We start from the raw sequence: 15,651 nt of genomic DNA, 5'->3' as shown, positions 1-15,651 counted from the left end.
CTCTGCTCAGGGCAGTTGAAGCTGGTTGTTTAACAGTCTTTTTCTGCTGCTGATCATGTAAGAACACTGCCAATATCCGCACAATAATAATGACAAGAATCTTCATTCCAATTGTATGTAATTGCATTGTTATCAGCTAGATTTCCTGCCCTGTCAACTTCCAAAAGCCAAAACTTTTTTGAGAGCTTTTTTTTAAGACAATTTGTTCTTTCTAATTGCACCTAAACACTCTATACAATTCATTGCAAAGTTTAAAGAAAATTATAAATAGGGGGGATTTCAAAGAATTTTAACAGGCCTTATTCTTACATTCTATACTATTGAGATAATTGACACATTAGATATATTTGGAGGTCTGTCTGATCAAAATTTCTTTTTTTAATGTCAAATTGTCAAATATTTTCTAAATGTTAAGAAGAGTAGCATGACCCTGTTCCACCACCATATTCATTTTACAAAGGCATTTTTTATGGACACTAGTTTGTATGACCAATATGTATGACTCTGGATACATTTTTACAGAATTTTTGTGGAGGTGAAGTGAACCTGTCAACCCATGTGACATGCATGTTTATTCCTGACCACATGGGAGTCATTTGCTGCAAGTCTAGAGGGACCATTAGGCAGAAGTTAGGAAGGCTAGGAATGGAAGAAAGGTGAGCAATGTTCAATTTTTTATAGCACTTTCCCTTTTTGAAATGTTATGCCATTGAACGAACCTAATTACTGAATCTTTTTGGCTGGTTTCAGGCAGCTGTGTTGAAGTTCTGAAGTTTGGACTGTAGGTCGGCTCAAAATTTACAAAATAAACACTTAAAGGGACCTGGACTATCTGCATCATAGTCATTATAGTCATCTCCTTCCCAGTACTACTGTCTTATGACTGATGATTATGACTGATGATTATAGTATGGAACAGAAGTCGGGAATCTCAACTCCATAGATAACTGTAATTCATGGACTCAACAAAATCCTACCTGGGAAATATGGACGACATATTAATAATGTTTGACAGAGCAAAATGGCCATACAAGAATCAATATCTACAACAACTTTGAATGGTCACTTATGTTTCAAACATCTTGGGCTCTATTAGCAGTCAACTTCATTCTGGGCATTGTCATGAGCATCCCGTTAAAGTTCGGCTTTGGCCTAGTTAAGCGGAACCTGAATTTTAAAACCCTCTTCGGGTCTTGGTTCGGTACCAATTCACTGACCCCATCCAGCATCACCTGTGATTGAGCTTTGCCAGTTTCATTAAATTACTGAAGGGTTGTTGCTCCATGGTATGTTAGTGCTATAGCGTGCAGCCATTGTTAAACATTGCTGTTGACTTTCCTCAATGGCATTTAAAGAGGTAACACCAGCAATTAGTGCTAGCACCTGGATCAAAACATGGTTTTAAAATTGAGTCGAACCCGGACCCCAAGTTTGTGGTTCAAGTCCAACACAAGTGCCTCAGCATTATTTAGTGTGTCTGCCCTATAGCAGGCAGGACTCTGGACCTATGGAGGGCAGGACTAGGTTTTCCTGCTCACTCTCAGCAGCTCAGGTCTGTGCATGCATCTTACACAAGCCTTTACCCCACCGTTCTCCCCCCTTTTGATTTCCAATGAAAAAATAGAGGTACCCTTTAAGGCATCCAAATAAAAACAGAACAAAAAAAAAACATTTACAATATCACAAATTGTGAACATGCTGAGCAATAACAACACAACTGACATTTAAGATTCAACACAATTGTAATAAAAAGTTTTCATTTAGCAGAACACAAAATTAAAGGAATCTGGAATGGACTAAAATTGTGAAATATAAATGTAGATTTCACATGTAAATCATGAACTGTTACTTCAGCTGTGGTATATCCTGGCAAGCAATAACAATCTCTTCCAGCATTGACTGCAGATGTCAAATGTCATTTGTTTTAGTAGCCAAGTATTTCAGTGAACATATATACCTAGGTTCCACTGGGTCTCTTATTATAAGAAAAAGTATTCTTGTTGCCTATAGCAACCAGGATCTTCATTGTCCCTTTTTCCAAGAAAACTCTGATTAGTCGCTATGGGAAACAGGGACACTTTTTGATCCATGAGACTACAGTAATCAGTATGAGTAATGAATATACATACATAGGAAATGTAAAGAAAATAGAAATGTTCAGAACTGAGAACAAAAAATATACCGAACTTCAAATGAAAAGTATAAATTAATGACAATTCCCCAGGTTAATATATTAGGCTGCCTTCAATGTACAACAGTGTTCAGTCATTTGTGCTCCATCTGTTAGCATCTGCAAGTCTTTCAAAGTAAAATGATTTACTGCAGATTTAGTTTCTCAGATGGCTTTCTCACTGCCTACTTAGAGAGCTATTGATGGAAATAAAATAATATCTAAACATATGAATTATATAGGATGATTCTCAAATTCAGCAAAATCCTCCACCAGACAGAAACATTGTAAAGCAAAATCCCCAACCACATTCTCCATGTTTCATGTATTAACAATTACCATTCAGTTCTGTATTTGTTGTCAGTTCCCTGATGATATATACTGAACACACGGCATTGCACTAATGTGACCCCCAGAACTCATCTGTAATCTGTGGGGGAACTTGCTGTGACACTACAAAGGTAATAAAAGGGATTTTCCAGGTTTCATTTGATTGATGTCCATCATTAGTGTAGTTATTAATATCAGTTGTCGGCTGAAGGTGCTGCATACTGTGCGGAACAGGGAAATGGGAATTAATTTTCATAACTAGCATAAGTACTATTGTTGAGCAAACCCAATGAGCAGACACAGACCCAGAGCTGAAACACCACAAATAGCACCTGCAATGCCGGTGCTGGTACTGATCACTGATTAAAATGCTTTGAATGGGATCAATGACGTCATCCCCACAATTCCAGCATCTAGTAATAGGTAACAAATGCCAGCACTGATCTCAGGCATTACTGGCAGGGGCGTTGAGCCAAACCCGAACCTGCACACGAATGTACAATGAAGTTCCAGGTCAGGTCGGCAAAATTCTGCACAGACCTGAACTTTGCTGTTCTGGTCCGCTCAACACTAATCAATCAGGTAGGATTTGTGCAGGTAGACAGATCAATGTACACAGTGAAAGTCAACCACAAGCTATTTAATATTGACCTAATGACCTATCAATATTCTGGTTTTGGAAACGGATACCAGTTTTCTAGACCCTGAACCTGAGCATGATATAATAGATTATGTATATATATGATGCTTGGTCATCAAGTAACTTAGACTTCCATTTTTCAAGATGTTTGAAATAGCCTTGTTTAAATCTTGTAACCATAATAATAATTTTGAAATTTTGCTCAGTAGAGATATGGCAGGACTTGAAATGATCATCATTCTCCATCCATTCTATTATTTGTTGTTTAAAATCCTGTCAAAACATTATACTGAACTGAACCAACATGATATGTTTAAATAGGTATTCCCCTTTTAACTGTATTCATCATATATTTAAATTTCTTCGATTGGATGTTATCAAAATAAGATACCTGTGTGAGGATAATTTCTCATAAATGTAGCCATTTGGTCCCTTAGAAACAAATTACTCTCACACCCTGGAAGAAGTGGCCATGCATATTTTATTGAGGTGTCTGACACCCTGGATTCAGTACTCATTACCACAGGACAGCTGCGGGACATGCAGTAACTACCGAGCATTTCATATGCAAAAAACCTATTTGTTTCTTTACACAATCACATCAACAGAGGTGGTCATATCCAAAGACATCTGCCTTAGTTCTAAGGGACCATACAACTCCATTTAGGGGAAGTTATTATCAAACAGGTAAATTTTTAATAGCATCCGAATGAAAAGGGGTAAAACCCCTTTAAATTGTGTTACGACATCCATGATTCCATTGGTGCACAATAATGCTTGCACAGTAATGTTAATATCTGTCACATTTAAAGGGTTTACCAATCAAAGAAAAACCTGGAGATATGACATGGGGAAATATTTATACCTAACTAAAAAATGTATAAAGTCAACCAATAATGATCATCTTTTATCCCAAAACATGTAGACCCGTGGACTTAGAGGTAAAACAGAACAATGTCCAAAGATAATTTAAGATAAAACATTCATCACTGGACAAATATTTTACATCAACCTTTCCCCAGCTCACATACAAGGAGTTAAGTCATATTCTGCTGAGGTTGTCGATAACAGAGACTTTAGACAGAACAGATAACAAAGAAAAACGTAGTTAAAAAAGCAATAAATGTAAATATAAAAAATGATCATAGAGTAATGTGAACCAGTTGTCAATAATTAAAATGTTTATTGTTCTCCTGAATATTCCATTAACCTTTTCTTGTATAAATATATTTTTACACTTTATGCCAGTAACAAAACCTCATTGCAGGATTTATTAAGACATGAATGACAAGTTCATTAAGAGGCATATGTCCAAGTATTCATGATGAACAGTAACGTTGCTCAGTTCCGTGTCAGACACAGTGGGGAATAGTAAGAGCAATATTTATAGTCATCAAGAAAATACCCAAGTATTTTCTCTAAAATGCAATTTACAAATGCAATGCTAATCCTTGCCCGGTATGGATATATAAATAGTATAATACATTAATCAACCAGCTAGTAGCATTGACTTTGAGAGACAAACAGTGAAACAAAACTTGTAAGGCATTATGATATGAATGATAGAAGCATGCAGATAAATCCATCTCTTAACACAAGTCAAAGTACCAGAACTGCATAGTGCATTGATATCCCACTCATAGAAATGGGACAAATGTAAACTTTTACCACCATTTATGGAAATGCAAATCAAAGAACCTAAATATAAATGTCATGTGGAATATTCTTACATAATTGACAGCTTTATAATTCTACATTAAGATGGAGTTCCCCTACAAAAAAACACATAAACTCATCCAGAGGATAAAGGATAAACGAGTGGCCATTAAAATCCCCACTTATCATGTGGACAAGACCCATATTCCAATTAAAAAGCCCATGTCTTCTACAACTCCATTTAACTCTATTGGGCTGCGGAGATAGTGTTCTGGGGTATTGTAAAATCAATCCTGTTGAAATATAGCAGGATCGAATATGCGTGACAGCCACTCAATTCATCCACCATTCTCAGCGGTTGACCCCCAACTACAATTGAGTTGGGAATATTTGTTGTAAATGTTTGTATGTAGGAAAACCCCTTTAAAGGACATCTTTCACCAGATCAAGGATTGTAAATCAAACATGCAGACATACTGGTAAGTGCCCCCTCTGGCAGGATCTGCTGTTCTTTTAGCTTCTTGTGTCCTTGTTTTTAAAGGGAAAAGGGCTTTAAAAATTATGCAAATGAGCCTGTGGGGGTCCGGGCTCTATTAACTCCTATGAGGGGGGCACACAGCAGTATGTCAGTGTTTACTTGGTTTACAATCCTTGATTTGGTGATAGAGGTCCTTTAAATTATTTTTGAGATATCATAGAGATGAGTCATATCAAATCAATAGGGGTCCATGAGTGAGCTTGGTAAAAGACCTAAACTGCGTAAAAATTTCAGAATACAGCTTTTGGTAATCACATGAATGTCAATGGCCTTAATCATAGATCACCATTAGAAGATTAGAAACTGTAATTTCTGAATATCTCAAATAAGAATTAAAGTAGTTTGGGTGTTTCGATGGGGTTCCATGAATGTGCTTGGTAAAACACCGAAACCACTTCAACTTTTCTAAATACAGCTTATGGTAACTCCATGAATATCAATGGTCCCAATCATATGATAGATCACCATTCACTTCAAAAGAATCTTTAGGTTAGAAATTCTATTCAATTCTCTTGTCATCAAGACCTTTCCTTAGGGAATCAATGACGACTTGATATGACGTCTGATAGTAGCTTAAAAAAAATAAATTCCCTTTTATGTCCAGAACAGGTTGTTAGTTACACAAGAATAGTGATTTATGTAAATTTTCATCAATTACATTTGCAACAATAGCGTTTTAGAAAGCAGCAGCAGCAGCAAGTTATTGAACCGGTGGGAATATCAATTAATTTCTATGTTTATTAATAGGTAGAACTTGTTGATGCAAGAAAGATGGTCTGTGAACTGTTCATCATTATGGCCAACCAAATGCTTACAAATAAATCTCGGGAACTGTAACACAATTCAAATCAATGGTGGTACCTTTTTAACAAGTGTATTGGGAAATCTCTGCTTTGACATATCAATCTACATGTCAGCATTTGTGCAATACGATGCCAGAATTCGGTATTAATATTGTCATTTATCATGACTGGTGCTAGTCATATCAGTTTAAAAAGATAAGGCTTGTGCATTCATTATTGATCAGTAGAAAATGTGAACTCTTCAGAGTTGAGATAAATAAGACAGTGATTCCTCTGTCTGCTGCCATAGCTCACAGTCAGAACAATCCCAAAATGTTGCGCAATGACTGTCTACAACAGACGAAAAGAAAATCTGAGCACAACAACGCCCCCTGCCCTCCCCACACACACACCGCACATACACACAGAAGCCACAAATGCAGCATCAGAATCTGGAGCACAGAGAAAACAGTTTCCTACATAAGAAAATAAAACAAAATTTAAGCCAAAAAGTATCTCCTTTAATATAAAATTTCCATTCTCAAAGAATAAATTGATTTCCACTGAATAAATAGAATTCCGCACCATCCAGGGCTGGAAAGTGTCCCTTTATCCGAGTAAAGACTTTCTTTCTTTCTCTTTCTTTAGTTTTTTTTTGTTTGTTTTTTTTAGAGGGAAGGGGGTTATTTTGATTTTTTTTCTGTTTTTTCTTCTTTTTGTTGCATTTGTTTGTCTTTTTTTGTAACAAAATATATAAACGTAACTTTGTATTATATTGGATGGATTATGAGCACTCGGTTTCCAATGTTTTACAGCACCAGTAACACTAGGGATTGCACATAAAAGTGTAAGAAGAAAAGAAATACAGTGAAGTAATGCATGCGTGGAATTCATGGAGCTCTACTGTTAGAAGGAGTGCTTGGCCTTGCATTTTGATTAGATTTGCCCAAAAAATATGCACATGCTGCCTATTTATAGAAGTGTTCAATGCAGTCGTAAGCACTGTACAGTGAGTGGGTAGTGGACTTGTAAATGATTCCAGCCATGGGGAAGATCATTAAAATAGAATGAAATGCTGCAAAGTGCATCGCTAATAAAGTAGGGGGGGTAAAAAAATATACAACAAAAGTGATGGGCAACCGCCAGAACCTCAGCTGCCAATAAACTAAACCTCCTTTAGATATTAACTGAGGGAGTGTTGCTGGACTACAACTCCCAGGAGGATCTAGTCTATGGTAGCTGTACTAAATGTTGACCCTGAGTTCCATCCCTTCTCCAGCTGCTCCGTACAGCCCTATAATGCTATACTATGGCACCGTAGTGCTTTACAAGCAGATTCGAATTTTCAGTATTGCATGTGCAGTTCAGGAATAAATCTTCTACATATAACCTGACGCCCTCAGCTATGATCTCATTGACACTACAGGATGACCATGATGATGGTTTTGCAAACTATCAAGAGCAGGAAATGGGAAAAAGTACAAAGAAAATAAAAAGAATCAATGAAGTGAGATGTGCTCTATATATAGACATAGATGCATACATTACATACTCATGTGCTTATAGAAAACATAATACATCATAAAGCAGAGAATCACAGGGCGGATGACTATGCAGCAAAACCAAAATGTGACAAGCTGTGTTTTTTTTTTCACATTCTCTGTTCAATTTTCCCCATATTTATGTAAGGCATTAGTGACATCTGACGGTTTTACATTCAATGTACAGTAATGATTTCATTAGAGACTGAAATTAGACAGGAAATGAAGCAGAGGAGGACAGATCCAGCAATGGCTGCACTACACGGATAATACACAGCTCTAAAGCCAAGAACCAGGTGCCTGCTCCTTATGCACAATAGTTAGACTAAAGCTCCCCCTGCTGGACATAGCTATGAATGCATTACTTTTACTTTCCAGCAAACCAGTTCAGAAAATAGATTTTCTTTGGGTTCAATATAGGGTTTTGTGACCCCCTTTTTATCAGTATTTAAATATATTGTCATAGATTACTTTATATGCTTAATATAATGTGCCGTATAATCTACCTTCGAGAACGTAAATAGACATTTTATACTCTATATTGCTCCAGATCCGCTCTGAATTGCACTGTAGTGATCCCCAGATAATTGACTATAGGGACGATTGCAGAGCAGTCATTTTTCAAAAGAGACATATAAATTAAATGTTTCTACCCTAGTAAGTAATATTTTACTTCCAAATCTCCTAGAATTGAATCTAGTGTTATCCAGAGGATTGTTAATTATTTATCCTTTACTACTGAGGAATCGGCAAAAAGACACCAAAGAGCAAGGGATTTCCAAAACAACTAAAGCAGGTGTCTTCTTCTCGCGTGTTTTACCTCTATATGCACTGTTTGCAGTGTTTGCAATGAAATAGCGATCAATGTCAGTCAGCATGGTAGCATCTTTGACAGATGGACATAAATTAGGCTGGGCATAGCTAAATTCGCTCATAAAGCCTTTTATCTGTATATATTGGTATATGTATGTACTGTTTTAAATTCTCTTTTATTAGGAAAGCTATACCAGACGCATAATCACTATACATTGATTAAACATTACCTTTACAATTAATAGTCACTGAAATTACAGAATAAATATATGCACATTTTGTAAAATCTTTGTGTATGGGATAGGCTAAGGAGTAAGAGAGGGGGGAGAAGACATTAAAAGTGCTTCCTACAAAGCTGTTAGTGATACGTACCCAGTAGCATTGCTAAATAACTTGCAAAGAGCTGCAGAAAAAATATCCTGGCATCATCATGAATTCACAAAGATGTTGATCCCTAGCTGTCTGATGAACAATACTTTTCTGCATTGCAAAATGATACAAATCAAATATACATTAAACCATGATGCTTTGCAGTGAATCCAGGTTTTTTTGTTTGGATGTTGAATTGTTGGTAAAAGAAAATGGATGAGCATTAGTGTTTGGAGTGAGAACATTCGAGCGTTAACCCCTTTGCAGTTTTTTTTTTTTTTTTCAGGCATGCAGCAAACTGCATCAATTTACAGGAACTGTGCCATGGGCATTTCTTTGTATAAGGAAGCCACAATGCCATCCAATCTCCCTCCTCCCCCCTGAAACCCTCAATTGAAAAGGTTGAAGTTACTGCCAAAAAAGGACACGTGGAATTATTTATCAGGATCAGTACAAACATCCCCATACCTTACATGGCACAGTCAAGTTTCTTAGATTCCTATATAAAAAATAATGATTGATAACATTGCTGGCAAAAGTCTGCGAAGGCACTTCAATTAATTATGATTAGAGTATGGCCCTTCCTCCAAAACAATTTGGGGATCATAACGGTATCTTGAATCATGCGTTTTTTTGGGCGCTATGAAATTATGCAATATTAGAATCTATAAGTGTTTTTTTCCAGGACTTCGAGGTAATCCGGCTTGGTTTGGAGTTTGGCCCTTAACTCGAGGTATTCACTTTGGGTTTGGTCTGAAAACCCCTTTCCAGCTGAGAAAAGTAGGGTTTCTTTTAATCTGGCATCCTGTTGTAAATCAGGGTATTGCATGCCAGGCGGGTGTACGTGTAACTCCTTTAATTTGGGCACTGTGCCGTAAATGCAGTCCACAAACCCCACCGTGGGAGCTGGCCTTTCACGGTCAATTATGCCAGGAAAAATTACCCCATTTTCATGAAAACTTGGTACTTCCCCACTCTGATTGACTGTGACTATAGTGTTTAGCTGGGAATTTGACACAGCCATGGTCCACTCCTTTTCTTTTTCTATTAAGGTCCTATAATTTGTGTTATTTTCTTTTGTTTCTGAAAATTCGTCCCCCATCTCTTCCTCTCTAGGTTTGTAGATGGGATTGTTACACATCTGAGTTACTGGATGTGGAATGTAGTCATAGACATGGCCAGGAGCTTTCTCTGGGGAGTTGTTTGGTCTATCCTCAAAAATTCTACATTGCATTTGAATGCCAGTCAAATCAACCTCTTGTCTTTTTCGGAAAGGCAGTTTCTTGCGCCTTCTCAGCACAAAAGCAAAAAGGCCTGCGGCCACAAAGACGGCCGAGAAGAAGAGTATTAGTAGACTTAAGATGAGGACTGACAGTGGAATGGCACCCCCTGCTGTGTTGTAATCAAGCACTGAAGAGGTTGTGGGCACCATGTTGCCAGGTAAGGCAGAAGAAATGGTAACGTGCAGCATCTCTGGACATAGCACTTCCATTTCGATTGACTTTAGATCCTTGTTTGTCAGATTTTCAGGACTTGTACACAATACCTCACCAACCACGATGACAGAGCTGATGGTGTCTATCCACTGTTTAAGAGGAACAATGTCACAGGAACAATCCCAAGGATTCTGCTTCAGATCAATCTGCACAATGGCATTAAGGTGCTCCAGGACTCCGGTCACAGGAAGATAAAGAAAGTGGTTGTTTCTAAGATTTAGCCTTGCTAGTGAGGTGCCTGCAAAAGCATCAGTTGGGAGTGTTCTCAGCAGATTGTCATTGAGAAATAGCAACTTCAGATTTGGCATTAGACTGAAAGCAGCAGGCTGGATCTCCCTTATCATGTTGTACTCAAAATATAAATAATTCAAACTCTGTAAACCCCTGAACATACCAGGTGTCAGCCTTTCTATGTCATTACCATTCAAATACAAACTTTTCAAGTTAGGGAGATTGATAAAGGCCCCTTCCTGGACATAAGATATTCGGTTGTTTCCAAGGTGCAATAAATCCAAAGAAGAAAAATTCCAAAAATCAGATCTGTAGATTTTCTGGATTAAGTTACCACTCAAGTAAAGTTTCTTAGCATTGAGAGGTCTAGGCAGCAGTTCTGAAATATTGTGTATTCCCTTCTCCTTACAATTTACAGTCAATCCTAAATCGTTAATATGCAAACTGCAGGAGCATCCAGTTGGGCAGATGATTGGTATTGGTGGTCTAGTCTGGTAGCCAGCTATTGGAGGTTGGTTGGGACCTGGATAGAGGCCTCTTGGTGTCGGTGGAGGTTTTGGAGCTCTTGGCTGCTTGGTAGTAGTGGGTTGTTTATTTGATGTCTTGTACTCCACAGAAGAAGCAGTCACATGAAAGGATGACAACATAGATGATGGCTTGGTAGGCCATGTATTTTCTTTGCTCGAAGGTAGCTGGGGTATACCCAGACTTGCCTCAACTTCACTTTCTGATAACAAAGGGCAAAGTTTACCTCGTTTTATATCCCTTAGATCTTTGCCATGAAAGTGAAAGGGGGTTTCACATGTAATATCCCCAACCAACACAGTATAAGGAATACGTTCCAGCCAGCTTTTCAACTGCACAATCTCACATGTACAGTTCCAGGGATTCTCTGCCAGCTGGATTTCCATAATACTTCTGCCTATATGATCCAACATACCTCTGTAAGAAAGGATCTTTAATCGGTTTCCACGCAAGTCCAAGTGTGTTAAAGACACAGACTTGAATAAATTTGTTGGAAGCAAGGGGATATGGTTATCATTGAGTATTAATACCCTCAGCTTATTTAGATTTCTAAAGGCCCCACTCTCAATCCTCTTAATGACGTTATAGTCTGCTTGTAGATACTCCAAGCTTTCCAGCCCCATAAAAGTGTCATTTCTAAAAATGTCAAGTTTGTTTTCGTGCAAGTAAAGCCTCTTCAAAACTTTCATACCATTAAAGGCTCCTGCCTGAATGTCCTGCAATGCATTGTTCCCGAGATTAATCGACACGGCATTGTTCAAATGAAGGAAACTGTTGGTGTACAATTTTCTCATCAGATTTCTCTGAAGGTACAGTTTAAAGGGTCGAGACCAGGATTCAGAAATCTGGCTAATGTTTGTAAATCCTTTATTTTCACAATAAATGTGGAAAAGGCTTTCCTTCACTTCACAGTAACAAGGATCAAAGCATGGTTCATCTATTTCCTCTGAATCCTCAATCAAGGGGATTGGTGTAGTCCATGCGAGAGCAATTGTGCTTAAAAGAATTATCCACAATATACGTCCTTTTAGACGGGTTTCTGCTGGAGATGGTTTCATTTTTGATCTGTAAGAAAAGCTGAAAAACAAAGAAAATATAGATTGGGCATTATTGAGCTTTTCTATACATGTAGGCTGGCTCTAAGCACAGCAGCACAGTAGCACTTTGACAATTTCCAACAATTCTTTCTGCTTGATCATGGACAACAGACAATAGTTTTCACGACGCTGGATATAAATGTGTAAGTCTCCAATTATGCAATCCCATTCGCTACAAAACACTGGGTTACATAATTGCCACTTGATACGACCATCCCCGATCACATACCGTATAAAGCAGTTTGCCTTGCATATAGACTCATATAGATGATTAGAAATATTCAACCTTACCTTTTTCATGAGTCACAGGCATCAGTAATAATGACAGAAATAGCATCAGTATATTCTCTCTCCCTAAGTATCTAGTTTAACATAAAAAATAAAAAAAGATTCATACATGTATTTCATCCCAAAGAGTTTATCTGGAATAAGGACAAAATCGTCATTGTTCATCCCTGGGAAATGTCAGTGTGGACATTTGATGTGATTGATTTGCTGATTCCAAGGAGAGCAAGAAATTAATGCCAGATCTATTGTATGCCTTAAACAGCCATTAATAGATAAAAGAATGTAGAGAAAATTAATCTGTCTACAGCACATGCCCACATGATCTTCCAATCTAAGGGGAAGCTGACAGCAAAATGCAGCTAAGTCTGGGATGATCCATGATTTAAATGCTCTGCCTTCCCTGCTCTGGGACTGAGGTTGCACTACACAGACCAACCCGTGAAGCTATCTCAGAGGTGTTCACAGGCAAAAATACCTATACATTTCCAGAGTCTAAAAGTGAGCAAACAGACTCGTCTGAAACTCTTATATCCAACCATATAAAGGAATCAGCAATTCTTTGTATTTATCCCAATGCCGTCATATTCCAAAATATTCAAATTGCTGCATGGACTACCGAAATATCTCTAGCAACATCCAATGCACCTGCATCTTACTGCATTTCCTGTATGTATTCAATGTAGATATTGCAATAATCACAATCAGCCTAAAAATCCAAGCATCTACTGTATCCATGGGAAAAATCTACAAAGACAGATAGGGATAGAGCAGGAGTGCTGGTGGATAAGCAATCGAGGCAGTAAATAGATTGCTGGGAATAGCATAGGAGGGAGAAAGAGCAGGGTTATAATGCAGCAGCAGCAGTAGCAGCAGTGCTCCCATCTGCAAAGAGAAATATATAAACTACATCTGCAAGATACATCTCCCATCAGCCGTCAGTGACAAATACAAGTATCCTAAATGGAATGATGTACTTACCAGTTTGCAGGTGAATTTTAGCACATCCAGGCTGAGTTTAAGGATTGCTGGCTCTCCCTCTCTCTGTCTTTCTCTTCCTATCTGCTCCTACTGAGTCTGAGGCAAAAAGAAAAAAAAATTGAGCTAGGGACGTGCTGGGAATGTGCAATGTGCAGTGTGCTGTGAGCTGCTCTGTGTTTTCAATGGGTTGCTTCAACATGCAGATCTGCCTCTCAGTATGCTCAATGGAGCCAGCTAGGAATCTGCAGCCTCTCTGTCCAACATTGCCTGCTGAGGTCTTCCTCACTCGCCCTCTCTTTTCGTCTCCCCCCTCTCTATCTTTTTCTTTTCCTCACCCCTCTATCCTCCTCCTCCTCCTCCCCTAGTCGTAGGCAACAGATCATTGGAAATTTGACACAAATCCAACAATCTTCACACCACTGCTTCAATTGTCTACCTCCTATTTATTCTCTTTCAACCTCTTCTATGGCTTTACCCGTTTGTTGGCTTCTCTTTTTTTTTCGCCCCTATTGCCCCCCTCCCTTGCTGACAGCAGATAATTGGGAGAGTCGATCATAGTCAAGCATCTTCACACCGTTTCTACCTCTATGTCTCCCTGTCTTCACCTGTCTCTCCGATGCCTCCTCACTTTTTTCTCTCTCCTTTCTATTGTGAGTAGAAAGCTTCACATCACATCTAACAATCTCATTTCCCGGATTACTTACACCTCATTATCTTTCCTTTTATATTTCTCCAATTGAACCTATCTTTTTGTTTGTGTCTAGATCTATCTCTCTTCCCCTTAGCATCGTGGAAACAAGCTGGAAGAAGAGAAGCAGATGAAAGCGGAGGGGGAGCACTTGGGTTTATGACGTGAGCGAGCATTGGGAAGCCCAGGCATTTTTTTGTGGGTGTGTGGGGTATCCCGGGTGATCATCGCTCTTACATAATACATATGTACAGTTTTAAAGAGAACTATGATATAGAGGCAGGCTACGGCATTAGAGACTACAGAATTGATTTGACAGAGTTGAGAATTGCAACAAATTTGTAGAATCCAAGCAATAGGCAATCTCTAAATATGATCATCTATATAAGATGAGAGGATCGATTTGCTTGATTTGAGCTTCACAAAGAATGGGGCTGATTCTCTTACCGGGCAGTCAGTGGAGATTCGGTCCTCAGTAGTCAGGATCCTAGGACTGCAGCTCAGCATGTCCTTTTTAACTAGAGCGTACCGCATCTTAAAAAGCAAAATGATAAGTCACGAAATCTACACTCCAGCCCTAATATTTCTCTCTCTCCCCCGCAATGATGAGAAATGCACTCATTTCGTTTCGGTTGCCTTCTGTTATTCTTCTAAATATGGCATTTACTGTTCTAACATTTCTGTTTCTTAGAAAAACTCACTATGACAATGCTACAAAGTCCGCCACTCTGTATGACTACATACAGTACACCTTCTTACCATCAATCCTTCATAATATTCCTTCATTTCTGAACATGTGTAAGTTTTCCATGCTGTTTGCCTTGTGTGTCAATATCACCATCACCTGGAATTTAGGAAGACTCCGTCATGGAGCAATGCCACTTGTTCAACCTTTCACCAATTGTTCCAGGAATGTCAACGGGCTGCTAGAATGAAGAGATGGAAGATGTCTCCGAGATGGTGAAGCAGGTATTTATTTGGGGAGAAGGGTTGGTTATAGTGTCTTTGTACAATGCATTGTGTCTAATGTATAAATGATGCCCTTCAGTGCATAAAAAAGTTCTATTACCACTTGTTATTGACTGTCGTAGTGTTACCATCAATGCAGAACATCTACACTTCTATATGTCATTCTAGAATGACATATTCATTCTGTTCTGCAGGAAAATTTGCTGTGCATGCTGGACTTACTAATTACAGGATCATAAGAAAGCATCAAATATTAATGACGCTGGAGTTATGCATCATGTTAAGATCAATAGATTAAATGGAAGATCTACTTCTGCACTGATGATTCACTGCATAGATATACATCATGTGCATAGAAACGATGGCATCTGTGTGTGTATGGGTGTGCATGTGTGGATATGGAAATGCGTAGGAGTGGCTTTAATAGTTGTCTCTAGGCAATTATGTACTGTAGTAATGCTACATATTAATACACTGTAGAGATACGCACACTACTCTATGGCAGTTTCTACTGTATGCACAATAACATACAACTTATCA

The 15,651-nt window shown here is 38.3% G+C and overlaps 1 protein-coding gene and 1 long non-coding RNA gene across 7 annotated transcripts in view; one reads left to right on the top strand and one right to left on the bottom strand.

Moving 5' to 3' along the window:
• Window positions 1-9,083: 9,083 nt before the first annotated feature.
• On the bottom strand, window positions 9,084-14,729 carry SLITRK3 (SLIT and NTRK like family member 3). Of its 4 annotated transcripts, none has more exons than XM_072142888.1 (3): window positions 14,590-14,729; window positions 13,455-13,550; window positions 9,084-12,168 (listed from the first exon to the last, which is right to left on the bottom strand). In XM_072142888.1, the coding sequence occupies exon 3, from the start codon at window positions 12,147-12,149 to the stop codon at window positions 9,498-9,500; it is 2,652 nt and encodes an 883-aa protein (XP_071998989.1). In that variant the 5' UTR covers window positions 12,150-12,168; window positions 13,455-13,550; window positions 14,590-14,729; the 3' UTR covers window positions 9,084-9,497. The 4 variants fall into 4 exon arrangements, with proteins under 4 accessions (XP_071998989.1, XP_071998990.1, XP_071998988.1 ...); XM_072142889.1 differs by lacking the exon at window positions 14,590-14,729 and adding an exon at window positions 14,159-14,267; XM_072142887.1 differs by lacking the exon at window positions 14,590-14,729 and having other exon boundaries at window positions 13,455-13,782.
• LOC140122239 (uncharacterized) overlaps window positions 13,587-15,651 on the top strand; it is a 42,156-nt gene continuing 40,091 nt past the window's right edge. For 2 of the 3 annotated variants that reach the window (XR_011854299.1, XR_011854297.1), the window contains exons 1-2: window positions 13,587-14,104; window positions 14,219-15,111. This is a non-coding gene — a long non-coding RNA (uncharacterized lncRNA). The remainder of the gene's footprint in view (window positions 14,105-14,218; window positions 15,112-15,651) is intronic. The other variant, XR_011854298.1, reaches the window with a different exon arrangement.

This window comes from Engystomops pustulosus, chromosome 3 (genome assembly GCF_040894005.1).
Source record: "Engystomops pustulosus chromosome 3, aEngPut4.maternal, whole genome shotgun sequence".
Classification (NCBI taxonomy): domain Eukaryota; kingdom Metazoa; phylum Chordata; class Amphibia; order Anura; family Leptodactylidae; genus Engystomops; species Engystomops pustulosus.
The sequence above is the reverse complement of the archived record's forward strand: the minus strand, read 5'-3'. Positions and strand labels throughout refer to the sequence as shown.

What these genes read in the sequence shown, in the direction of transcription:
- SLITRK3 (XM_072142888.1), bottom strand. Translation starts at nt 12,149, where the DNA reads ATGAAACCATCTCCAGCAGAAACCCGTCTAAAAGGACGTATATTGTGG.